Source organism: Lepisosteus platostomus, chromosome 23 (assembly GCF_059453375.1).
Source record: "Lepisosteus platostomus isolate fLepPlt1 chromosome 23, fLepPlt1.hap1, whole genome shotgun sequence".
Lineage (NCBI taxonomy): Eukaryota > Metazoa > Chordata > Actinopteri > Semionotiformes > Lepisosteidae > Lepisosteus > Lepisosteus platostomus.
The window spans coordinates 13,560,475-13,586,372 of NC_142633.1; the positions used below are offsets into that span (position 1 = coordinate 13,560,475).

The following is a 25,898-nucleotide window of genomic DNA, read 5'->3' on the forward strand; positions in this document are numbered from 1 at the left end:
TCCTGTGCGCAAACAAGACCTGCCTAAAAACGAAGTTATTTTATTTATCCGCCTTTAACGCCTAATCCTTAAAAAGTATTGCCAATTGTGCTACAGTCATTTTTGGCGTAAACTTCATACATTCACGCGAGTCTGCTAGGTAAGACACATGTCTCTGGATACTGTTTGTCCATCAAGAACGTTTTTATTCCTAAGAATATACGTAACAACGTCCGTTTCAAATCTGTTGCCTTGTTTTAACATTAATTAAAATCATATGGATGCATCAATTCATTGTTTATTGTGCTAAATTAAATACATAAATTGAGGAGGCGGCTGAAACTTGAGAAGCGCGTTAACTACCCCCCACTCTTTCCGCTTGAATCAAAGAGCTGAAGTCACGGAGTCCTTCAGCACCCAGGACAGCGCCACGGCGGCCTGCGCTCAGAAGGAGGGAAGGCAGCTTGAGTCCTCAATCTTCTCCACTGAATAATAATAATAATAAATAATAATATTACACATATATATTACACATATAGCTTACACATATATAGCGCTTTTCTGGACACTCCACTCAAAGCGCTTTACAGGTAATGGGGATCCCCTAATCCCCGACGGCAGCCATAGTGTGCCAGAACGCTCACCACACACCAGCTATCAGTGGGGAGGAGAGCAGAGTGATGTAGCCAATTCATAGAGGGGGATTATAAGGAGGCCATGATTGATAAGGGCCAATGGGAAATTTGGCCAGGATGCCGGGGTTACAACCCTACTCTTTTTGAGAAACGCCCTGGGATTTTTAATGACCACAGAGAGTCAGGACCTCGGTTTTACGTTTCATCCGAAGGACGGTGCCTGTTAACAGTATAGTGTCCGCGTCACTACACTGGGGCATTAGGACCCACATGGACTGCAGGGCGAGCGCCCCCTGCTGGCCCCACTAACACCTCTTCCAGCAGCAACCTTTCCCAGGAGGTCTCCCATCCAGGTACTGACCAGGCTCACACCTGCTGAGCTTCAGTGGGTTGCCAGTTGTGAGTTGCAGGGTGATATGACTGCTGGTATGGAATAGAACTATTCGGATAGGAGATCAAAATAGCTCTGGTTTCCACATCTTCAGCAGGTGTTAACTGGAAGGTGCCTCTAAATCCTGCCGGACCTCAAGGATTGGAATTGCCTACTAATGACTGGAGCAGAAGCAGGGCTGCAGACCAGATGAGGCCATTAGGGCTGTCCAACTCTTTCGGTTGCCTAAACCTAACTGATCTGAGAATCTCATCAAGCCATTTCTTGAAACACGCAAGTTCAGAAGTTCAAAATACAGGGTCTGGGCAGCTTGTTCCAGACTGCCACAACCCTTTGCGTAAACTAGTGGCTTGCGTGAGCAATCTTCAATGTACTTCCCCATAGTTACCAGTTGTGCCTTCTTGTACATTTAACTGTTGATTCTGAAAATGTCGAGGTTGACACTGTCACAGCCACAGAGATTTTTGAATAACTGAGATGGGACCCCATTCCCCTTCTACTCTCTTACAAGACTGAAAAGCAACAGATCACCTCATTAATAGACCTGCTGTATTCTGGCAAGCAGCAGTTAGGATTTATTATAAAACATCCCAGCTCAGCCCCCTGTGCAGTGTTCCGGCCATTGTTGTCACACTTTTAGTAACTAAATAAAATTAAGAACCCAAAAGCATGGCAGGGTGTGGTACAGTATTCTCATTGAAAGTTATAAAGCCAAATTAGAGATAAAGCAAACTGCCTGATTAACATGGTCTATATAGTGGGATGAATCAAGGGTTAATTAGTATCAAAACCCTGTAGTGAACATTTCAGCTCAGAGTAGCTTTTTACTTGGTGTAAAGGTAAAATCACATGCTTTCTTTCCACATGAAGTACAGTATTGGGGTCTCATAAACAATGTATGGTTCTTAATATCTAATTCATAAAGCCCCTTACCAGACCCATCTATGCTCTACATAGAATTTGTCTCTCAGAGTATGGAAGGGCGTTCCATAACATGGAGCAGTGAGAAAAAGGGCATAATCACAAAAGGTCCAAGATTTAGCCCTGGGTACAGTGATCAAAGGACCAGCCTCAACTGAACAGCGCCTAGAGGAGGGAGTGTAAACATGGAGGAGTTTACAGATGTATGATGGAGCCAGATTATTTAGAGCATTAAAATCAGTAAAAAGGTATTATCTTGAATACTTGACTTAATAGGCAAACAATGCACAGACTTAAGTGTGAGAGGTTTGTGCTGCCAAGGTCTGGTGTGACTTCATAATCTAGCTGCAGAGGTTTGGACATATTGCAACATGTTAAGTAAAGTGTTAGGGAGCCTGTGGAAAAAAAGAGTTTGAGAAATTAAGGCTTGATGTGATAAATGCATGAATCAGGCACTCAGCATCAGACATGAATAGAAATTGCATAATGAGGGCAATATTTCTGAGGTGAAAAGGAGTCTTCATCAACATTTTCCAAGAGACTCAAAAGACAGGAAGGGATCAAGTGTAATCACATTGTTCTCAAAGGATGGAAGCTCACATATCCATCATTGTTGCCAACCACCCTGTGAAATACAAGAACATTACACCATTTGGAAAGACATGTCGACAACCATCTGTATTAAATTTCACTTCTGATCATAATTACCTAATGAACAAATTATGTAAGAAATCACATGACCCGTTTTTCAGTCCTAATCGGGTGTTAACAGTAACCATCTGTCCTAATTAGAACACAGAGAACAGTAAGACCAATAGCACACCTGGGAACAGGAACTGCCTATATCTGACTGAAATTCCTTATTCACATCACCATGTAAAGATAAGATATTTGTTCTCTTACTGCCAGTAATGTTTTGTCAACTTGAAAATTCTGAAAATTTGTCTCAATTCCTTCTTATGGATAATTTAAACCTGTTGGCTTCATCAAAAATACTTTCATAAACATATACTGAAGACAAGCCTTAGGACCCCAAATATTGAGGCCAAAAGACATTACAAGCATGAGAAAAAACTCAGTGTTTGAGTACTTGTCACTATATGATTAGTACCATGGGAAAATGTTATGCTGAGGTTATTTTAGGATTTCACTATACATGCGAAAGCAGCTTCAACTAGGCTCTCCATAAGGTGTTGCAGTGCAATTCAGTGCATTTCTGAAAAGGTGGTCCTCAGGCATGTTATAGATATAATATATTACTTTGGAAAGGTTTGCAGGATAGCTGTTTTAAAACAGCTGGGCAAGAATTTCAGACATGCCTTGTGATGAATACTTCACAATGCCTGACATACCTCAGCTCAACAGTGAAAACTGTAGCTTAATTCACAAGACATTTGTGGACAAGTGGATGCAACATGTCTTCACACACAGCGCATCACCCTGTACCAAATAACCACTTAAAAAGGAAATCTTGTACAACTCCTATCTGTAGGAGGTGACAGAATGCACTTGAGACCATTATTGACACGATGAGCCGTGGAACATGAGCCATCTCTGTCAGGGCTATAAAAGAAAATGTGAGGCAAAGGAAAAACAAGGAGCAAAGATCAAGGAGAGAAAGGCTGAAGAATGTGATAATGCTGAAAACAGCCATGTATACTGGATTCCTTATCTTTCCTTGCAACCAGGTGCTGGAAAAAGAAAATGTATTCAACCAGCTGTATTCTGCTAATGAACTAACAAATCTGAAGGTTCATATACCACTTCTATAAATTGGTCAATCACATAATGCTATATTATCAGTAGAATAGAAGCAATATATCCTCCCCCCCAAAGTAAAGCAAACATAGATACGTTCAAGGGCATTTTCTTCATTTGTTTTAAGCCCACAAACTCAACTGGAACTGGTTTCCTTCTTTTCATTTTCCTTGGAAAAATATTCTTGAGGCATCCCATCCAGTGTCTGCCTGCCTGGTGCCCATTGTTTGCTCCACAACAACTCTGAATTCGGAACAGCAGCTAGAACATGGATTGATGGATAAATGGAAATATTTGTTTCAATAAATTACATAAAAATACATAATTAAATTAAATACCAGATGAGAAAATAAGCTAAAGGGCACTGCAAAAATATAATGTATTTGCATTCTTTTCCCAGAGATTGCTAGCAGACTTAGTGGGAAATCTAGAGTCATTCAGAAGGTAATGAAAGTCACACAAATGACGCAAACAGCAGACGAAAAGAAGATGTGAATTTGGGCTGCTTCGTGTGGGACAGGGGAAAAAAGTAGCCGGTCTTGGACATGAATAAGAAAGAAGAGGTTTACCAGCTGCAGAGCCATTGACTGCAGGACTTGCTGGTGGCGCCCAAGAAGAGCAGAACGGACTCCGGGATGCTTTGGCTCAAAAATGGACCCACTTGGTTCTAAAAGTGGCCTGGGATGTGAAAGCTCCAAAAGCAATGACGACTCCTAAAATGACTCTATAGAAGGATCATGTAGCAGAGCACCGCAAAACTCAGGGGAAAAGCATGATGGAGCAGAGAAGAGTGGTAAAACACAAGAAGCTGGAAAAACACAAAGCAAAAATGAAGATGCTTGACAGAAATTGAACAAAATCACAAAAACAGTAAACACTTAATATTTAAAATGGTAAACATTACTTTATATACACAAATATAATCTACTTGATTTTTTTTATTAAAGTGTAAAACCTTGCTTTCAAGGAAGTTTCATGAAGAGAATAATTGTCACCGATATGCTGTACAATGAACCACACAGCAAAAACACTGTTGAAGGTTTTATAACTTGCAATTGTGATTTACAGTGTTTGTCCATTTCTTACAAGTACTTTTTTCTTCAACCAACTTGTTTTTCTTTCCATGTACAGTAGGTTAGGAACATCAGAATAAGAAAACAGAAGCCTTGTCATCTCTCATCATCCCTCACTTTATACTGAAAATAAAAGTGATAAAGTACTGTTTGGGGAAAAAAAGAAGACTAGTTGTTTTGTTAACATTGTTTTCTTTTTAAATGTAGTTTTGTTGATACATATGAGTGTTGCGAAAACTATAATTTTATTTAATATTTTGAAAAGCATTAAAAATCATTTAATGTATTTTTCAATTTATTTTTAAATGTACTTTAATGTATCAAACTAAAAAGTGAAATGATGAACAAAGCCTACTGGACACTATAAGCAAATTGTCAAAGTTTTTTTTAACAACTACAAATTTAATCATCCTTTAGAACATTAATAACTTTGTATTAGAAGCTCTGAAATCATTAAAGCCAAACTCTGAAATCATGATCCTCAGAAGACACATAGGTGGAAGCAGCTGCATGATCTTATTAAAGAGCAATTGGTAACACCTGCCCTCTTTGTTATTAGAAAGCTCCTGACACCTTCGTCATTACTGACACCCTGACAAACCGCAAGGCCTGAATGAGCACAGTTCTGTTCAATCTGGTTCTTGCTTTAGTAATTAGTAGAGCAGTGGACAAACTCTCAAATCAACACATATCTACTTATAAAGTCTTTAAAGCAGATAGAAAATGTCAAGGACAAACAGTTGAGATCAAAGGAGACCACATTTCACTGCTTGTTCTTGCATTTATCAAAAGGATAAGATCAGATTTTCACACGGACCTGACATGGTGAAGATTAGTGTAAGCTGTTTGAAATGATTCTCACAAGCATCCCGCAAGAGAAGGAACAACAGTCTAAAGGGTTGAATCGTTTAGAAAGATCAATCTTTGTGTTTTCATCTGTTGCTATGCTATGGTGCACAGCTACATCTTTAACAATCTATTGCATTTCTGCAATTAACAACAGCTGTCCACACTGATAACTCATCTGCAACCTGACAGCACTCGCGGCAAATGCAGATTTTGAGCACCATCCCTCCTAATTAGAACACAGAGAACAGAGATTACTCTTGGACTTGACAGGGAGATTGTCAAATGACTCCTTGTCTGCTATGATTAGTTCCAGCAGTGTGTGTCACTGGATATTTCTCATCTGCTTTCATTAACGAGGCCCACAGGTAGCACTGACAAACAGGACAGGACTGGCTTCTGAACAGTGGGAAATAAGACACATTTTTCCTCCCTACCTTTGATAGATAGCATTAATGTTCTATACATGCCAACACGTATTATTCACTGAAAATCAAATACTTATATTCCCTATAAAAGCAAAACTATTTTAAGATAATTCAACTATTTTTTAAATTATCCTCAAACTTCTCTGTGCCAAATTATGAAATTGCACAATTGTATGCTTTCACAAGAGAAGGGAATGTACAAAATGCCACTCTAAAATTATCAAACAAGGTTGAAACCATGAAGCTCTTGTGATTAACAGGACTGAATCCAATAAAAGAAAAAAATCATTTTGGAATACCACTGTGCAAGCACAGAAAACAGATCAAATAACCAAATTTCAGGGATGTGTTCCACACAATCAGCAAATCTACCTTTACAAGCCAAATTAAAAATCTTAATATAATACAATTAAAGGTGTAAAGCTTAAAAACCCAAAGGAACTTTATAATCAGTCTTTTCCTTTTAAAGAATGTGAAAATATATTTGTTAGGATTATAATATAAGATCACCAGGCTCTGGAAGTGCACAAGTCTTTTTTTCCTTTAATTGTTTGACACATTAAGGCAAACATACAGACAGAACAAGTGGAATCCAACTCAAGTACAAAACCATTGTTTTATAATACCAAAGGTAGCTAAATTACACATCACAAATATCCAAAATGAATATCTTTTTCTTGTAGTGGAAAAAAAGTACAAACAAATCTGTACACAAGCATCAGGAAAAGTGTTAAGACACAGAAATTGAAAGTGCATAATGTGGAAATTATCCCTTTTTAATACGGCTTGGACACATGAAAACAAACGGAAAAAACAACCTAAATAAGGGCATTTTTGCATTGTTGGGAGACATTGTTTACCAAAAGAAAGTATTATTCAACAAAGCTGGAGTACATGCATGAAACAGTTGCCAGCATCCTTATTCTTGCAGCAATAAGCTTCCTTGGGAGCATAATACCTTTCTGGCAGGAAAAATATTATATAAAAAAATAACTGGCTTTGGTGAGACTGAACTTGTAGAAGATATGCAAAACAAATCACAAATACTCAGAATTTACTTTAACTAATTATATAGCTCACATGGGGAAAATTAACAGCTTAGGGTTTCAAAAACTCTCAAAAGAGAGTTCCAGTCCAACAGATTTTATATATCTCCATTAAATCGCCTCAAGTCTCCAAAGGTTTGGTAGACTTAAGCAAGTGACCTGTGAAATAAATTTAGAGGTCGTTTGGGACCAAAAATCCCATTCAGTCCTGGAGAATCGGTATAATCTAAATTGAGTGCATTAATTGCTTAATTGATTAATCGTTACAAGCATTCCCACATTTTAGAAAAATGTGACCTAGCACGTAGGCTGGGGCTCTCTAGGATCAGGGACAGAGACTCCAGGTTTTGATATCTGCAGCAACTTAATTTGGACTGGCACATGAAGACTTCACCAATGAGAGGTAACAAACAAGGAACATTTAAGCCCTTTTGCTATTTCACAAAAAGCCACATTACACACACACTGTATATATGCACCAGACTATATATTATTCTATGGCTTTTCAAAAAATGCGTTCTGAGGATGCTATCAATTCTGTTCCATCTGTGGACTTTTATATCCTAATACATTTGGTCTACAGACAGATAAACAGGTTACGTGAGAAATTTAATCCACATACAAACAGTGCCTCAAGACTGCTTGCCAAGCAATTTTCATTGAAAAACTACCATCAAAGCTCCCATTTTGCAATTGCTGAGCGGATCAAACTGTTCATGTAATACAGACCATAACGTGATAAAGGGCCACAGTGTCACATTACTGATTAAAAATAAGTTGACTGGTGACTGTGTCACACATAGAAAATTTTATTGTAACCAGATCTTTAACAGAGTCTATCAGATTAAGTTAACATAGCCTTTTTCCATCACAAAAGGAAACATTCAGTTTCCTGCTAACTTTAACATTAATAATAAAGTGAATATTGGGAAAAAAATGTTAAAAGGTACAGCAGGATTATGAAGGAAAGAAATGATATTTCCATGAAAATGGAACAATTATAGTGTGAGATTTTTTAGTGTCAGAAACAAGAACACAAAGTTCTGTCAATACTGATTCTGATAAACACATGTTTTCACATGCTCTCAACCAAACACAATAAGTACCAATACTTATCTTGCAGGTAAGTGCAAAAAATTAATCAAAACATACAAAATATCAAATAACAAAGTGAATTTAATAAAAAATGAATGCATCAGCTCTAAGGGTGTATTGATGGTGAAACAATCAATGCTTTATTATAATCAGCCAATGTTTATGGATTGTTTCCCCACATTTACCCAGTTAAATGTCCCACTTTTAAAGTGTAGTGTACATGGCAGTGGGACGGCTGTGAATGGCCACATAACCACTGCAGATAAAGACACCTTGAACTGTAACAAGATGTTCTACACAAGAGCAAGTCTTGCTGAAGGAGGAAATTATTTCATTATTCCAAAATAAGACCACAGACCTACTTCATTCAAAAGACTAATGAAAGTTTTATGATTTACAGAGAGATATTTGGTGTCAAGCTAAGTGAATTTTCAATTCAGATCAGACGTCAGCAGGACTCATCAGTCTTGGTGGAGAAGCTCAACATCTGTTAACAGGTGCATTTCACAGAAAGATAAGAGAAGACCTGAAAGACTGTCTCTTCACATTTTCCATATCCATAACCTCCTGAATCATTACAATACTACACCATGCATACTGCCAAACGAGACTTGTTGCCAGAAAGTCATGTGGCAACTACCGTTCATGCAAGGAAAATAAAATGAATACACTACCTTCTTTTGATATACTATTCACAACCTGCTCTTCTCTAACCACAAAGAGAGCTGCCCTGTTGACCAGCACAGTACAGCAACATACAGGTGCTGTACACAACTTGATACGTGTGAATTCCAGTTTAATAGTAAGTAAAATGAAACTTCTAGCTTATGTTTACTGCCTTCAAAGAATGCCAGATAGCTTTATCTATCTAAGGCATAAAAGGAATGTTTTCCTGCAACAGAAATATGCCCTAGTTGTATTTAAAAATGTTAAAAAATATCTTCAAACATCATCAAAATGCTGTATTTGAGTGGCCAGACTTTAGCTTCTTTTGCTAATGAAACGAAGGCTGTTTTTTAATTAATCTCGGGTAAACAACAGGAAAATGCTACTCTGTCAGTGCAATGTCAAAACCATAATGCCAAAATACTGAAAGTACATCAGTGTGAATGGAAACATATTTCCATTCAACAAAACTTAAACAGTAAAATAAAACATATATACCTTATCTAACTTTGAATCACATGATTTTAGTTACATTGATTCTAAGCAAATAAACCTTAAATATCCTAATTTGCAATTTTATTAACTTGATACCGATTCAAATTTCTGCATCACTGTACAACATTTTGAGTAACTCAAAACCAAACTCCTTGGTTTTCGAGGACTAAACAAGCATGTCACCATTCTACAGGAAGCTCTGGGAAACTTCCTATCATGGGATAAAACTTAATTTCAGACTAAATGTGAGTCACAGTTGCTGCTTGTCTGCTTGAAAACAGCTCAGTTAAACTGGTTCTGAATTCAATGATATGGTTTCTTACTAGGTTTAATATTACACATAATGGGCTTATATTCATAAATGATGTTTCCTATTCTCTCTTTTTTAAAACCAAATACCAGTATGTTCCTGAACGTTTTGATTTGATCATCATGTATCATTATTGGCAATTTATGTACCTGCAAATGAAAGTTTAGTGGTATGACAAAATCAACACAAAAACAACAAACCAAAAATAAATTCTCAAATTATATGCAGCATAAATATTATAAAGAGGAATGCTTCTTGTTCAACAAATGAGTCATCACCGTCAACTGAATCATCTGCTAGATAATTTTCTACTAATTGCCTGCATGGAGATTACTGTAACTTGTTTTACTAGTACGTTAAATAAAACTTGACCATGACATAATGAGTGCACAGAAAGCAGTCCATTAGATTAACAGTGAGTTATCCTATCGCAAAGTTAAGTGTTTCTCATTTGCCCAGCATTGGATTGTGATCACTTTCCTGAGATTAAAGTTCAGTTTTCAATTCACTGTTTTACAACACAGGGAAGTATTAAATAATTCTGCAATTCAAAATTCATTCTAATATAATCAGAGATCATCTTCTCAACATTTAATAACATTCCCATATCTGTAATGGTTAAAAATGTGTAAAGTAGAATTTAACCAAAGAGACTGATTTTAAAATGTATAGGGGAAAACTGCATTGCCAAATTAACCCCCATATCATTGTGCATTTTCAGCTAAAAAAAATTTGAATGTTTTACTGTTAGTCCAATGCAATGCTTATCTAAAAATGACAGCACTTGTAAACAGGATATAGTCATCTCTTTTTTCAGATTGTAAAGGCATTTCCAGTTTGAGTCAAAGTCTTAAGTTCCTTCTAAGAAGTGTCACAGAACACTGGTTAGTACAAAAAAATCTAATGCAAAATCACAAAAAAAGTGCTATAGTGTAGTTGATAAAGCAGAAATACAGGAATCAGAGAGCACTTTCAGACTCTCTGTAGGCATAGCAAAAAATTAGATATATTGGACATCAGACTTACTTTGAAGCACCCACTGCTGATCCAACAAAACTACTGTGTATGTAAAACCTCTCTTAAGCATGAGTGGTGCAATGCTGTAGATACAGTGCTGCGGTGCATGGAGGCTCTTCCCCTGGGTGCTCTTGGAATAATGGATGCTTTGGCCCCCAGTTGCTGTGCTCAAGGAGAAGAAGGGGTCCCACCTGAAAGGCTCGAAGATGTCGCCAGGTGCTGCTGCACCTCACATGGTGATGTAGTGCTGCCTAAGCTTGGCCAGGAGAAACTCCTGGGTCAGATTGTGCCTGGTGATGATCCCAACGATCTGGAAAAAAAATGGGAGGGACAGTAGAGATCAGCTAGCTTTCTCTGCCACATGCTTCTGTGGGTTTCGCAAATACAGCAGCAATGGAGCGGCTTTGGAAGCACAATTCAAAATTGACGTGCCTCTCCTACAGCGTTGACCACAGGCAAATGTCTCAGTCCCATGGTTCTGAAGAGGTTGAAGACTTGAGAGACGTGGGTGTTCGGAGACACAGTGTACGGACAAGGGTTCATGTATGGTGTGACATCCTGCAGAAACAAAATCATGTACATAGTTGACATTTGAGAGGGGGTGAGGAGATCCAGTGACTACAATGACACTGACTTCAGCCCCTTGATCAGGGAGGAATGCTAAAATGTAAGAGTGGAAAATGCAATGATAGAGTAAAATTCTCAAGTTATTTGATAACACTTCTCTGAATAAAGATTTTTTTTTCAGTGCACATAACAGTATAACCGGTATTTTTTAGGCAAAGCTTTAAAAGGAGGTACAGGAAGAGATCTACTGAAAATTTGCAGAGGTATTATGCAGAAAGAGAACAAAAGACCAAGTAAAATGAGGGTCACGGATATACCACTATCATCCTAGGGTTGAGTAAGAGCAGGTCCAAGTCGTGGATATCGGGGTATCGAGGATAGTCTTCAGTCATTTCACTGAATGAGAGCCGTGGCTGTGTTGCACTCTGTAAGGACCAATAGAATGTGAAACAAACCATGATTGTGTTAAAACTGTCAATAAACAGGTAGGACATGGTCAGGTCAGCTTGTTAGTTTTCAACTAATGCTAGTTCTTATTCTAAAAATTTAAAATATTTTGAGCTATAAAAAACAACCTATATTGGGAAGAAAAAGATTCTTATTCTGAATATTTATGTAAAAATAGTCATTTGCTTTAATGCCACTCTCTTATGCATTAAACTTTTAATGAATACATATGAACATATCAGGTGTTCACCCATTGAATGACTGTGTAAATGCCTCCCAATTCCACCTGCATGCTCACCGATTGGTTTTCTGCATAGCACACACCGCGTATCAGCAGAGTGACCAGCTGGGAGCGCAGAATTAGACCATGAAAGGTCAAAGGGCGGAAGCGCTCCTCCATAGTCCACTCCTCGCTGGGCGACTGGTCAGGGTACAGGTTGGGATAAGGCACATGTCTAGAGGAAAGTGAAAGCAACCCTGTTAAAACAATGTAGGTAAATCTGCTGCCTGTACTTAAGCTCTTTTCAATTCTGATCACTTTTTGTGAAGCTACACTGATTGGCGGGTTAGTGGTTTCTTAAGAGGACTATTCTTAGAAGCCTAGAGGGGTGTAGGTCTGGAGATCAGTTCAAATAACTCACTATATGCAAAGAAACATTTCCACAAGTACTCTGCAATCATTCCAGAGCAACAATATATTTTTTGCATGTGACCACAAATACACATATAACAGTTTAAATGAGTTACATTCTGCAATTTTAACATAACAGTTAACCTTGATTTCAATGCTACAACTTTAACTATGTATCCTAACAGTCCAATACAGTTACCTTTTAATTTCTCATGTTTCATGCATTTTCTCCTTTTCAATAATTCCAATACTTCATGTTTTGCTGTGACATAAAAGACTCTGCCCGAGTACTGTGGAAGATATCATTTTTAAAGCAGGTGACAGACTCTGCAGCTGAAAAGCCATAGTTCAGCAAAACATAATAGATCATTCTTAAATGAACTGACGCATTCGTAAAGTTAGTGCACTTGTTCCATTAAGTCAGGAACAACCAACTATAGTCCTCAAGACTACACAACTACAAAATGTATTTACCTTTATGATAATAAACTATGGATTAGGACAAATCTCACTAAAATCGGTGGTCAGAACAAAAACTGTTTCAATTAAATGCTCAAGTGAAATTGACAATTTAAGCATCACCCATGAAATCGGTGGACATTCCAACATTGGCCATCACTGTTGCAGGAGCACAGGGACTGGTGCCACTGTGCTTCTCACCTCCTCTCCAGCATCTGTTGCAGCATGTCCTGGCCTTCGTCCACCGGCTCGGCGCTGACCTGATCGTCGCACACGTTGCGCAGCTCGCTCGACGGGTACGACTTCATGGACTGGCTCCGGCGCCGCTGCTCCCCGGCCCGGGTCAGGATACTTGACTTCTGAGGCCCGGCAGAAACGCAGCCTTAAAACAATGCACTCGGCTGCACACAAATAGACAGGACTCCACCCACAATAAAACCTCGTTTGTTTTGATGAACATGACCCCTTCCACACACTAAGCGTATTTCCATTTTTTTAACCGTTTTGTAAAGCACTGAAATATGAAAATTAATAATTGAGGTAAAATTATAATGTCACATATTCTAGCTGCACTGGAGGTCACACAGATATTGTTATTATTAAGTCTCTTAGGCTGCATGTTTTGCAGTTTCTTTCCTTATAACAAAATTACAGAATGTCCCTTAATTTCTTTTGCACAAAAGCTGTAGATAATTTGCAAAATTTAAAAATGCAGGAGCAAACACAAAGGAGTGCAGTACTAGAAATGCAATACTACTTTTTTTTGCAAAGCACTGTCTACCTCTACTGGAGAGCATTGGAATTTCACCTTAAACCTGATGTTGTTGCTAATGAGAATGTTCCCTTTCATGAATTCTGTCTCGTTGCCTCGGTTCTCTGTTACCACAGGGAAAGCATGGTACACTGTGGTCCTCAGGATGCTGACCAGAGACTGGATACGAGTGTGGGGGTACACATAGGTCAGATTGGGCTCCATAATGTCACTAGCTGTCAGTCTGTGGGGAAAAAAATACATTGTGTGACAAACACAGGCTCACAGAAAATGAAAATGCTAGCCGTGAACTAAGCTTTTGGGAATTCCTGGAAAGAATGACAGGTACAAACTAGGGATAAGAAAAAAATACTCTTCTAGCGTGGCTTTGTTCTAGATTGGCTCAAGGACCGTACTGTAGTACTGCAGTACTGTAACCACCACACCGAAGAGGAACAAAGCCTTAGCTAATTGATAACATTTATTATAACATAAATAATATTACTTACTTATCCATCTCAACCTCTGTCTCCCACTCCAATAAAGGCGCTCCTTTGAGAACAATGTAGATATCATATATGCCCTTGTTGAAGAAATCTCCAGTCCACTTTGCTACCTATTAGATCACAGTGAAAAAAACAGGCATTTCTCCTATAATTAGTATGGAAAATTGCAATTTTTTCTATAAGAACAAAAACTATTTTCCAAATGATGGGATTACATAATTTACTATTTGAGTTTAGATAGCAGGAATGGATCAATGCAAAATGGGTAACTTCTAACTTCAGATGAAAGTTCATTTTAGTGCTTATACTTTTATTAAGGACTACAATTTAGCAATGCCCTTGGACTCATCTCTGCTCCGAGATGAAACTTCAATGCCTTTCTGAAACCATTAACAATTAATTACGCTGGAACTGTTTCTACATTTAAATTATTAAATTGTCCTTTCACAAAATATGTTGATAAGAGTTCATTCATTTCACTTGAAAAAACCTTTTAATCTGAAATTAAGAAATTCAAACTCTTATATTCTCACTGGAGATCGCCTACTAGTGGACTTTAAACAGCTACCTTCCGGCCAGCCAAACATCATTGGACCGTAACAGAATTAAACTGGGCTGACAAGAAAATTGGAAACCATTAATATTTGACAGCCACATGAGTTAGAGATAGAAATGGCAATGGATAGAAAGAAGCTGGCTGGGAGTGTGGCCAGTAACCCAGTTCCTACCATGAGAGTTATCATGATGGGCAGCCCGTATGATATTTCATTGGTCGATTCGATTAGAATGACAGTCAGGCTGATGGTCATCCGGACCACACCCCCAAGAAAAGAAGCTGCACCAATCAAAGCGAAGGTCCCAGCGTAAATGTCCAATCCTATGTTTCTAGACGGAGAGAAGTTAAAACGAAAGCTTTTAATCAAGTGCGTGAATAGCACGTTATTTCTGTTGCTAAAATACATAGAGATCTGTAGAAGGAAGATAAGCAAATTTAACAGAATAGCATTCATTGTATACACACAAGCTTACAACAGACCAAACCAAAAATAGTGGTGCACAAAATCAGGAAGTCATATGTAATTATAAGCAAACTTACCTTAATAGGATAACATTAAGAAATCACATTACCACAACGACATATTCTTGTCAATTTGTGATGGAAATCACCGTATTGTGATTATTGTGAATGCGCGTGCAACATTTCACGACTTGTAACAGACTATCAAAAGGGAGCCTTCATTAGGGTAGCCATATGGCAGTCAGAGCAGCTGTGGAAGTAGGTCAAAATGAGCCTTGACATGTCCGAACAGTTTTGATAATGAATGTCCTCACTGTTCTGCTGAGTGCCATTGGAACTGTGTCAGCGTTGCCATGAATCATCTTCACAAGTCTATGCTTTAGTGCTCTCTCAAATGTGAAGAAATACAGTGCTAACTTTTCATGAATAGAACAAGCCATGAAAATACATATTTAGTAACATCGCAATGTCAACAAGAGGTTGTTTTTAGCAGCTGACTTACATCAGTCTGAACATTTCCACAACCTGCTTTCCTGGGCTCCAATGTGTCGTGTAAGTGATTTGGTGTAAGTGTCATGAACAATGTGGAACAGCTACATGAAAAGTAGAGAAGGGCAAGCTCACGTTTTCAGGATGTTTGCTACAAGTCGGCCGTATGCAGCCCCACACAGCAGGGAGGGCACGAATAGGCCACTCGGCACAGAGACACCGTAGGTCCAGCAAGCCAGCAGAAAATACAGCACAAAGAAAATAGTCAAAGTCTCAGGACTAAATGTACCTGTAATGACAACAGGAGAGAAGCTCAGAAAGACAGTGTCACACTGTTACAAACCAAAGGAGGCTGCAAGCACCCCCTAAGTAATACAAACAAATCTTCGGGCGTTTGAGGTTTCAAAAAGATTATTTAGCCTGGGAACCTGGGGTCACTCGGATTTGGAGAGCGCTCATGATTCTCACCGTCTTGGTGGAACAGCTGGTGGATGGCCACTTCCTGTGGATTGAAGAAGAGAGCCGCCATGTCGTTGTAGGTTTTGTTTCGGCAGAAGAACTGCTTTATGGTGGAGTTTCCATCCTCGGAGGCAGGGCTCTTGAAAAATTGACAACAAAACTACATATTGCAAAAAGTAAACCAAGGAGGCCATTATGTAGCAACTGAGGTGTTCAATGGACCTGATATTCATCTCATTTATTACAGTTTATTCTGTTTAACAACATTGTTTCAAAATTGAATGTTGGAAAACAGAAATGGTTCTGAAGACTTGTTGTGCTACAGCAGGTTTAAAAGGGTAGCCATGCAGTCAGGATAAGGAAACTGGTACAATTAAGTTTAAGAAGCTCATCATTTTTGAGCAACTTGTTATGCTTATATACTGTTTGCTCCGTTCACTTTGTTTATAAGATTTCATGATGCTGTCACAAAATTTTGATGAATGCAAGGAGTTAGTTACCAACACAATAAATGCAAATGTATAAATGTGTATAAGTTCATTCTCATGAGGCAAAGACCTACCTACATACAAAGAGGTTCTTAATAGCAACTGCAGCAATGCAAATTTATTTATTTGATATTAAGCCTTTAGAGTACCAATAAAAACAAGAAATCTTCAATTATTCCCTTGTTACACGTCATACAGCATCTCACCTATGCATATGGTACCACAATAAACATCATACACAGACCTGAAGAGAAATAACTGCAGACTCACTTGCAGCAGCAGGGTGGTATTGTCAGTGGTAGGAGAAGAGAGGTTCTGGCATTTCCCAAGAGTCATGGAGGCCACAAATATCACTATTGTTGTAACCATGGAAACTAGAAGGCTCTCCAGTAGTCTGCGACAACAGAAAAATCAACAGCGTGGAGGTCCATGAAGGAACACAGGAGAAACAAAACCAAGGAAGAAAACTTTTTTAACAGTATGGATTTTGTCAAAGATGAAATTCTTTACACAGACAAACCCAATGAGTATAGAAAAATGTATTTTGCATTCTTCAGTCAATGGTCAAAATCATTAGCAACCCAATGGAACGGCTTCTAGATATGTTCAAACGTCCAACACCCTTCCATACAGCAGGACCTCTGTCACTTGAGGCTGTGATGCAGAACTGAACTCGTCTTCTCGTTATCAGGTCCTCACGTTTTTAATATTACTGGGATCTGGGGGGTTGTTCTGACCAGGGAAGGTGATCGAAGTCTACTGTTCCTTTATACTCCTCATCCAACATAGCACAACCCACCCCTGGAATGCAAAAGATCATGGTATTTTGGCCACCACTTCTTAACTATAAAAAGACTGCAGAAGAAACGCTGTAATTTGCGGTCATGTTTCGAAATACCTGACGAACTTGGCTTTGGGATGCACATTCCTCATGCGGTACTTGGCCAGCCTCTTGTTCATGCAGTTGAATAGAGCTCCTAGCAAGCCGCCACCTATTCCCATCACCACAAAGAAGGCCAGGTCCACTGCGGTCCACAGGTGACACTTCTTATTGCCATCCGAGCACTGGAGGGGACAGCAAGACCTTTACAAACAACCTGCCCATCACAGACATGGTGGTGTAGGGAAAGAGCTACCCATGACTTTGAAGCACACACTCATTGTATTAATTATTTCTATATCTGGGTAGCAACTTACAGCAGCAAAAAAGTTAACTTTCTACAAATTACACCGTTTTTTACTTCATTAAAGTCTGACATTTATAAAATTAGGACAAATTATTCATGGGCAAATCATTCATTCATTATTCCAAAAAGTACTCACATTCCAGCACAAACAGCCCTTCAAAAAAAGGTAACAAAATCTGAATAACAAATTTACACAGGAGTCTGCCACTTGCTGCTTTTTCGTACCTTAAACTCTCCAAAGTTTAGCAGCCCTGGGAGCTGGAAAGTGCCCCAGCTGTTGAACATAATTCCTGAGCGGAAGAAATTGAGGGTGAAGGTGGCCGACATGGAACAGAACAACTGGAGAGACAAAGAGGGAGAGGCAAATGATCAGGGGAGCACATGAAAATACTCTTTGCCATCACTCTACCACCCAGTTTCTCATATACAGTAGATTTCTTCTTTCTCTTGACTTGCAAAACTACTCCTCTTTCAGTAAATGTTCACACAGCTTGCTCCACTGTGACTCAACTGGTAAAGGTGCTTGCTTCAAGCACAGTTTGCACTCTGCAGCCCAGATCTCACAAGTTTGATCCTGGGTCATGTCACTTTTTGACTGTATCTAGGATTCCCCCACATGAGGTGAACAACTGGCAGAATGTTGTCATCAGGATTGGTCAGCCAGGACTCCTTAAGCAAAACATTGATACCTGCAAGCTTGCAGTGACATCTGTGAGAAACCTGCTGCCCCAGCTAGCACTGCCTCTACTGCAGGGAGCTGTGGAGCTTGCAGCCTTCCAGAAGGTGAATGATTTAATAATCAGACAGATCAGAGGAATTTCTCTGCCTATTGTCATTCTGTCCATGTAGTACAGCAGAAGTTTCTGCATGCCAAGATGCAAATACACAACCAAAGATTCAAAACTGGGAGGATATATGACGAAAACGCAAAGGGAATGCTCAGAAACAAATTAGATAATATTTCACAATTAGGCACAGTCAATAATACCACCCGAGAAGAATTATCAGTATTGCACAGTCTGCAGTTTTGCTAATATAAATTTACTCTTACACATTGCAAATAAAATGTGACAACAGGCATACAAATATGACTGATGGTTTAACAAATTTAACAATTAAATGCTGCTTACCACTTTCCATGTGAGTGCCTGGTTCCAAAAGGATGACCCTTCCTCCAGGCTAAACAGTGTTCCTCCTATAGGAGCCCCAAAAGCAGCTGCCACACCAGCTGCAGCCCCTGCTGATACAAAGTCCCTCTTGTCTCTAGGAGTTGGACAAAATATAAACATACACTGAGCATCAAAAGACAATTCTAACAGCAAAAATTCATTTGTTTATCACTGGACTGGGAAAAAGATTCTTTTGTGGCTGATATAACCGCATTTTATTGAACAGATATGACAAAGTGATTATGCTGAATTGAATTCGTCATCAACAAAGGTTGATCAAGTGAGGGGCTGCTGTGAAAGTCATAGGCTAGCAGCGTGTGCAGGTACCACTAGAAGCAATACAATCATGGTTTGAGGGATTCGGTCCCGTTCCTTTCACATAGCCAAGACAATCATGTTTCCATCTGTTCACTGGTCTCTGAGCCCTAGAGAGCACACATCATCCTAGCTCATCTGGCAAATGTTCAATGGGGCTCAAGTCTGGTGAACTTGACATCCATCATACAAATGTCACATTCTCACCGAGTAGGAAAGCTGTTGCTAGGCGAGCAGCATAAGGACATGTATTGCCCTGCTGGAATACTGTCAAGTGAGGCGAGGTCCCAGAATTTGATCAATGTAGCACCAAGTAGTCAGCATGCCATTGATTACTACAAGTGGATTTCTGTAATGACTCGACACTCCTTTGCAGAGCCTTCACACTTTCAGCTCCCCTTTGAGTTCAAGCATATCTTTTCTGAATGCATGCATCATATACAGTACTTGCTGGTGTCCATCAGGGTGGTCAATACAAAAGGTTGATTCATCGCCAAAGAGGAAGAATGAATTGCTCTCGCGATAAGTGGTGCACATTGGTTCTTTTTGCAGGTCATTCTTTATTTATTATTATGCTTGACATTTAGCAGGGTAAAGGATCACATCCAACCTACCCAAACCACTTTTTCACTAATGAGGTGATTAACTCAAAATCAATTGAGTGCATCACAGTGAGTCATGAATTATTAACTAATCAAAATGATACCATAAACATTTAATCGATACCCATAATCCGTATACTTCCCCCCCCCACCCCCCAAAGATATACATGCATAAACAGAATGAAGATGATATATTTTACAGGTCTATTTATGTCTCATGAGGAGTGTCTGGTGAAAGCTCAAGAAATAAAATGTTCATTTAGAATACATAAAAAGCCAAGATCGGCAATAGTGATGTTATTTAATATTTTTGAAGATAATCCACTCTTTTTAGAAAGAGGTGTTACCCAAGAATAAATCTGATTTTGTTTGGGATGGATTAGTGCGACACAGAGAAAGGCAGAATGCCCAGCAAAAGCTGATCACATTCTTGATAGAAGGCCGCAAAGGCATCAGAAGATCAAGTTGAAACGAAGATATGTGCGCTTACCTGTCGCTACGGAAATAGGGGAAATTGAAGCGAATTTTCTTAAAAGTGATGCTCTGAAACTGGAAACAAGAAAAAATGTTAAAATTGGAGTATGGAGAAATGTAGATCATGAGACAATCCAATCACAAACCTTGACACACTCACCAATTGCAAATTACAAACCCAGTATTTGAATGCAAATACTGGTTTGGTGGATGAGTCCAAAGAGTGTCAACTCTGGTTTTGAACCCAGTTTCAACTGTCGTCTTTCAACAGTCACAGACTTGCAAAAATCTATTGGTAACATATGGCAAAACATATAAACAGTACTTTTTCTCTTTTGTTTCAAAGCTAGCATTTCACTGATAAATACAGCTACTGAATTGTCAAATTTATGTTATTACAAATGCAGCAGGCTAAATTAGAATAAACTTTAATAAGACCTGACAGCAGGGATGCCCTGGCAACAAGCATGGCAGGCCACTGTGTCTGCAGTTTTCCACTTAAACACAGCTCTAAATGAGCTAATCCAGCTGGTTACTGGCTTAACTGGACCAGTTGAGCTGCATCTCCCAGCTCTCATGCTGCCCTGGCTTTAATGAGGTACTGACATCATACAGAAACACTGGCCCCCTACTTATCCTATTGTTAAAGTCACCAACAATGAAATGATTTCTGTACCTGAGGCAGGCCTGCTCCTATGATGGAGCCGCAGTGAATCATTGGGCCCTCTTTCCCAACAAAGAGTCCTGTAAACGATGTCAAAGGTCACAACACAAACTTCCCTTTTCAGTAAGTAACCTAGACCAGTAGTACCTAAGCTTGATCCTGAAGGAACACAGGTGGTCAAAACCACCCTATGTCACGTACCAATTCAGCTTCTCCTCAGCTTGCTTATCCTTATTTCTGCCTAAACAATCCTTGCTATTTGATCAGTTTATGACGAACAAACACAAATGGGAATAAAAGTGTATCACACACACTCACAATGAGCTTTTGTTTCCTTCTTCAGGCATGCAACTGTGTACATTTCAGGCATCATAACTGAATGAGGGTACTTCTGAAACTCAGAATCTGGTATAAAGTTGATACCCATTACAGATTCCATTTAACCTTTTAACAGCTAAAAACAAATTTACAGTTATGCCCCAAACAGAAAACTGAAATCAATTAGGCTGTAATTAAATTCTCATCTGGAGCAAAAACCAGAAGACACATTGTTCTTCCAGGATCAGGGTGGGAACCACTCACTTATGTCATTGCATTGTGAACTTACTCAGCACTTAAAGAGAGTCAAAGCCAAAATGCATCTAATACACTTGCGTTCTGCCCACATAATGAATTGTGTTCTTTGAGTTTGCTGTGTGCTTAGCTTCCAAATGTAATAATTTTAGGTGAAACTACTTTGATATGAAATGTCATTATCTGTTGAGTTTCCCTCATGTACATGTATCTTTTATGGATTCCTGTCACATGACCAGACAGAGAAACTTAGAAACAGATCACCAAGGAGGAACGTACTGAGCGCACCGCCTACCTCCAGCCACAGAGAACAGAACTCCCACTGCCTTGCACACGAAGGTCCGGAATCTCACAATACCAGGAATTTTCACCCCGTTCAAGTAGCTCTTTATCTCAGGTATACCTGACCCTGCAGCTATAGGCTGAGAGAAAGTATCAAGCAAAACTTAATAAAAACAGAAAAGAAGACTTGGCAAAGAGTTTTCACACCACAGCACGATTTACAAACACATTTTTTAGTCCTAAGATTCAACTTAAGGAGATTTTTGAAGGTAGAGCATTTTATGAAGTAGCTGAGCAGGAAGGAGCCCAGAAAATGAGTGTTTCATACTAACATCATCATGCAGGTACATTGGCACTTCACAGGGTACATTTAAGTTAAGTCATAAACAATAATATCAAAATGCTGACTTGCAGTCTGCACTTCTCACTGAAAACACTTACCTCAATAAGAACTAAAACACTAGCAAAAAAGATAAAGGTCATGTTGAAAGCCAGTAGTTCTAATAGGGATAAAGCAAGACAGCCCTTTTCACTGCATTCCTCCACGGCTGTAAGCCACCGGTCAAGGAAACCAACAGACCGGTTACTGACGGGTTTTATGAGAGTTTGGAACAAATCACAGACGTTTCTAGAACTACTGAACTACTGATGGGCAATCATGTGGCAATCAGGAGCAGGCCTAAAATACATTATTTAAATCAGTCTACAAAGGTAAGCATAAAAACACTGAAAAGGATACATTTTCCAACCAAGTTCAACTTGATCTGAGAGAAGAGCCGTACAAAATAATCAACAAAAAGACCCACCTGTAAAGATAAAAATGTACATGCATTACCGAGAGAAGTTAAATTGAATCTTTTTAGTCCACCTCTCAGGTAATTATTCGTCCAGTTGTCTATGGATCATGGATATTCTTCTTTCACCCTAAGCTAACCACAATAAAGCAGCCTGCTTTAATTACGAAGGAATGCTGTTCTTCTACTAAAATAGGAAATATTTCCATTAGTACAAAACACTACATTTGGCACTGAAGCGCGGCACCTACCTGGCACTGAACAGAAGCCATTATTTACCAGCTGCCCTATTACACAGCAGGTCAGGTCTTTGCTTCTCTGGCTGAATTAAGGACAGGTTTAGGTAAGCCAAAATGAGCAATGCTCAAAGCAGAACTCAGCGAGGGCACTGGGGTTAACACCCTTACTCTTTCGAGAAGTGCCCATGAAGTCAAACAGGGCAACTCCAACATCATTGTGTCCACCAGTACCAATACCATTCTGGGGTACTGGTTTGGAAATTATTTTACAGAGGGAAGAGCACCAATTACTGGTCCACAGACACCACTTACAGCAACAGCCTGGTTTTCCTTAGAGGTCTGCCCTCCCATTATAGATCAGGCTGAGCCTTGCTTAACTTATGCGACCTGACAAGACAGCATCAATTACTTACCAGACCGGTACAGACCCCAATGGCAAATACAACCATCCACTTCACTGCTTCATACTTTCTGGCTGTCTAATTTGGGGGGGGTAGAAAACAAATATGATTCCAATTACAATGGCTGTCTGTAAACCAGAACTCTAATACCAATTCAAAGTGTGATTTACATTACAAAAACTGTAACTGTAAACAAATTCTGTGAAACTGAACTTTAGTCAAGACAACTATAGTAGATGTAGGTTTTGACTTAGGCAAATAACCAAATAAACATGGGTTATATATCTATCACAATATTGTTTACCTTAATAATAAAAGCAGAAAATTGGCTATGGTAAAAACACAGATTTTATTAAAAATAAATGCTCTAAGTATAAAATCGATTCAGTCTTTTAGAATACGGATAATAATTTGGTGGTAAGCACGTGTCCTGCCATGTTGTTGCTTTACCTTATTGTCCATTCCCTCCAAAACCTCCACATAGGGTTCATTGATGCATTTGTCATAGTCCAAACTCTGCCGTAGAAAGGAAAGATGAATCAATAACAGTGGTAAGAATTTTCATTTCCAGCTTTCCACCTGTGGAATTGGTGCTGTATCACATGAAGCAAGAAACTGATTCTCGGAACAAGAGCTGGTTAGTCATGTCCACCGGGAACTGTTAGACCTGGGTACACAGCTCATGGATCTAGCAAAAAACACTGAAAGTACAACACATGACACATGCTCTTTCTTACACATTCCACGTACCTTGAGACTTTCAGAATTTAGGCATTATATAATAACTCAGAAAATGTAAAACTCTTTCAGCCTTTGACTATTAAATGCAACTTTAAATACAAAGTGCTCTAAAAACCACATTAGCCACAAAAATAACCTTTAATTTAAGAGACCTTTTCACATGAAAAAACTGCACTATTAAATTTGTTAAAACTTTCATAAACATATACAGAAAAAAAGTGTTAAACCTGGAGGTTCTAAATTGCAAGTTATCCATTTGTCTTATTTTTTTCAACATAGCATGCTAAAGTAACATCTGGGTGTCATGTTCAATGATTTAAGGGAAAATAAATTTAATTTATAGTATTTTTAACATGCTCCCACAACTTTACACTAAGCAATACATACTGTTAAAAGCCATCTTTATCTTGTTTTTATCCCTTTCATGGGCTCAGGAGAAAACTTTAATGACGTTTTAAGGAATGGTGGTCAATATGCCTTCTGCTTCAGTTACAATATCTTTGGAGTCTCACCTCATAATCTTTTCTTGGAAGGATTTCATCATCTTCATCATGAGTTTCCCCTAGAATTGTCTGTCATAAGCAAGTGAAAACAGGAAATAGAAACTAATTACATGGAAATCTTGTTACCCACATTCGTTAAATTGCACAGCCTATTTATAAAACCAGTAAGCAGACAAATCAAGGGGTTTATTTGCTAAACTCCCCTATCCTGAAAGCTGGTTTACCTTTAAATTTTTCAAATATTTACCTCAAACAAGGAAATTGTTTTCAAAAATATTTTGTTTCCCAAAAGGTTACAAATATTGCAACATAGACTTCTTTTCATGAGTAAATAAAGCTAGCAGGGAGCTGAATCAGTAAAAACACGAGCATGTGCTTATGTTTTCATTTTTAACAAATAAAGCACTTGTCAGGAAAGGAAAACAAACAAATATGGGTGACAGAGTTACAACTTGTTATTTATATTGCATGTACGCAGTATTTAACAGAGTGTACACATACAAAGTCATTGTCTGCACAATTGGAAAACAAAGCCACAACACTGATGAGTTATGGGATATATGAAGATCCCATCCATTACAGCTCCAGTCTGGGAGTAGCATTCCCTGGGGATCAGCAGATAGCCTTATGGCATCACAGTAAGGACCTGTGCTTTTGTTCATCACATAGCCTTCGTAACCGCAGTACAATACCTTTTTTTGCTTTTAGACAATTATTTTTTTTACATATGGTAGTTTATCAACACGCTTAATATAAAAAAAAATCGGTACCCTGGTCTAGACTCAACCCTTTGTCGTGCACAGCATTATGAATTCGTCTAACGTGCGCTTCATCCCTCGACTTAACTGGTCATGTTCATATCTCACGCAGCTCTTCACGACTGTCTGGGCTTTATTTCCCACTGTTCTACAGGAATTCGAAGAATTCTGAATGAAAGCCTTCTTCATTCTTAACTGAGTGTGCACATACAAAGTCAGTGTCTATTAGGGCTTCGACTCCAATCACAGTAGCCACTGCCCAGAGCTCAGCGGTGGCCCTACGAAATGTCGCATTCTCATGCATAAAACCCGTTATGCCGCACGCGTTAACACCTTTTAAGAAATAAATAAAGCAAACCAACGCAGGCATTTCCAAAACATGACAATATAATTACACAGCAGGGAGGAAAGGAGTGAATGAAGGGGGGAAAAAAAGAGTTTGGTCAAAGGATCGAGATAAGCTTTTTTTGCAGGTCAGAGCAACAGAGCAACAAAGGCATGAAAAACAGCACAGCGTTCACCCATTGTACCAGTTCCTCGGGCGTCCTGGTCTCCCCTTCCCTGCAGCAGCACTGACAACACAGACAGCTCCCACAACACGCCATCTTCCCCACCTCGGCATCCGCCTGACAGCGCTCACGTCACATGACCTCGCGGCGGCCCGTGCGGCCACGTGCTGAAGCAGCTCGGGGAGCCGCCATTGCGGGACACATGGCTCTTT

The 25,898-nt window shown here is 39.0% G+C and overlaps 2 protein-coding genes across 4 annotated transcripts; one reads left to right on the forward strand and one right to left on the reverse strand.

Moving 5' to 3' along the window:
• Window positions 1–164: 164 nt before the first annotated feature.
• Window positions 165–25,827, reverse strand: clcn6 (Cl-/H+ antiporter 6). Of its 3 annotated transcripts, XM_088617089.1 has the most exons (24): window positions 25,699–25,810; window positions 24,429–24,488; window positions 23,626–23,691; window positions 23,188–23,253; window positions 22,481–22,547; window positions 22,183–22,289; window positions 21,755–21,881; window positions 20,899–20,966; window positions 20,239–20,297; window positions 18,793–18,925; window positions 17,888–18,001; window positions 17,374–17,540; window positions 16,746–16,869; window positions 15,997–16,126; window positions 15,664–15,817; window positions 14,750–14,906; window positions 14,025–14,131; window positions 13,573–13,759; window positions 12,966–13,123; window positions 11,973–12,129; window positions 11,545–11,652; window positions 11,093–11,218; window positions 10,852–10,970; window positions 165–464 (listed from the first exon to the last, which is right to left on the reverse strand). In XM_088617089.1, the coding sequence occupies exons 1-23, from the start codon at window positions 25,780–25,782 to the stop codon at window positions 10,890–10,892; spliced, it is 2,607 nt and encodes an 868-aa protein (XP_088473215.1). In that variant the 5' UTR covers window positions 25,783–25,810; the 3' UTR covers window positions 165–464; window positions 10,852–10,889. The 3 variants fall into 3 exon arrangements, with proteins under 3 accessions (XP_088473215.1, XP_088473217.1, XP_088473214.1); XM_088617091.1 differs by lacking the exon at window positions 165–464 and having other exon boundaries at window positions 6,552–10,970; window positions 25,708–25,827; XM_088617088.1 differs by lacking the exon at window positions 165–464 and having other exon boundaries at window positions 6,552–10,970.
• Window positions 3,025–4,401, forward strand: LOC148642114 (natriuretic peptides A-like). The gene is given in 3 exon segments (XM_088616737.1): window positions 3,025–3,683; window positions 4,218–4,316; window positions 4,318–4,401. Coding segments are annotated over 3 exon segments (303 nt in total). The 5' UTR covers window positions 3,025–3,563.
• Window positions 25,828–25,898: the final 71 nt, after the last annotated feature.

What these genes read in the sequence shown, in the direction of transcription:
- clcn6 (XM_088617089.1), bottom strand. Translation starts at nt 25,782, where the DNA reads ATGGCGTGTTGTGGGAGCTGTCTGTGTTGTCAGTGCTGCTGCAGGGAA. An exon ending in CCCTATTTCCGTAGCGACAG is followed by an intron (nt 18,926 to 20,238) that starts GTAAGCGCACAT and finishes TCCAACTCCTAG; the next exon opens with AGACAAGAGGGACTTTGTAT. An exon ending in GTAGCAAACATCCTGAAAAC is followed by an intron (nt 14,907 to 15,663) that starts GTGAGCTTGCCC and finishes CTCTCCGTCTAG; the next exon opens with AAACATAGGATTGGACATTT.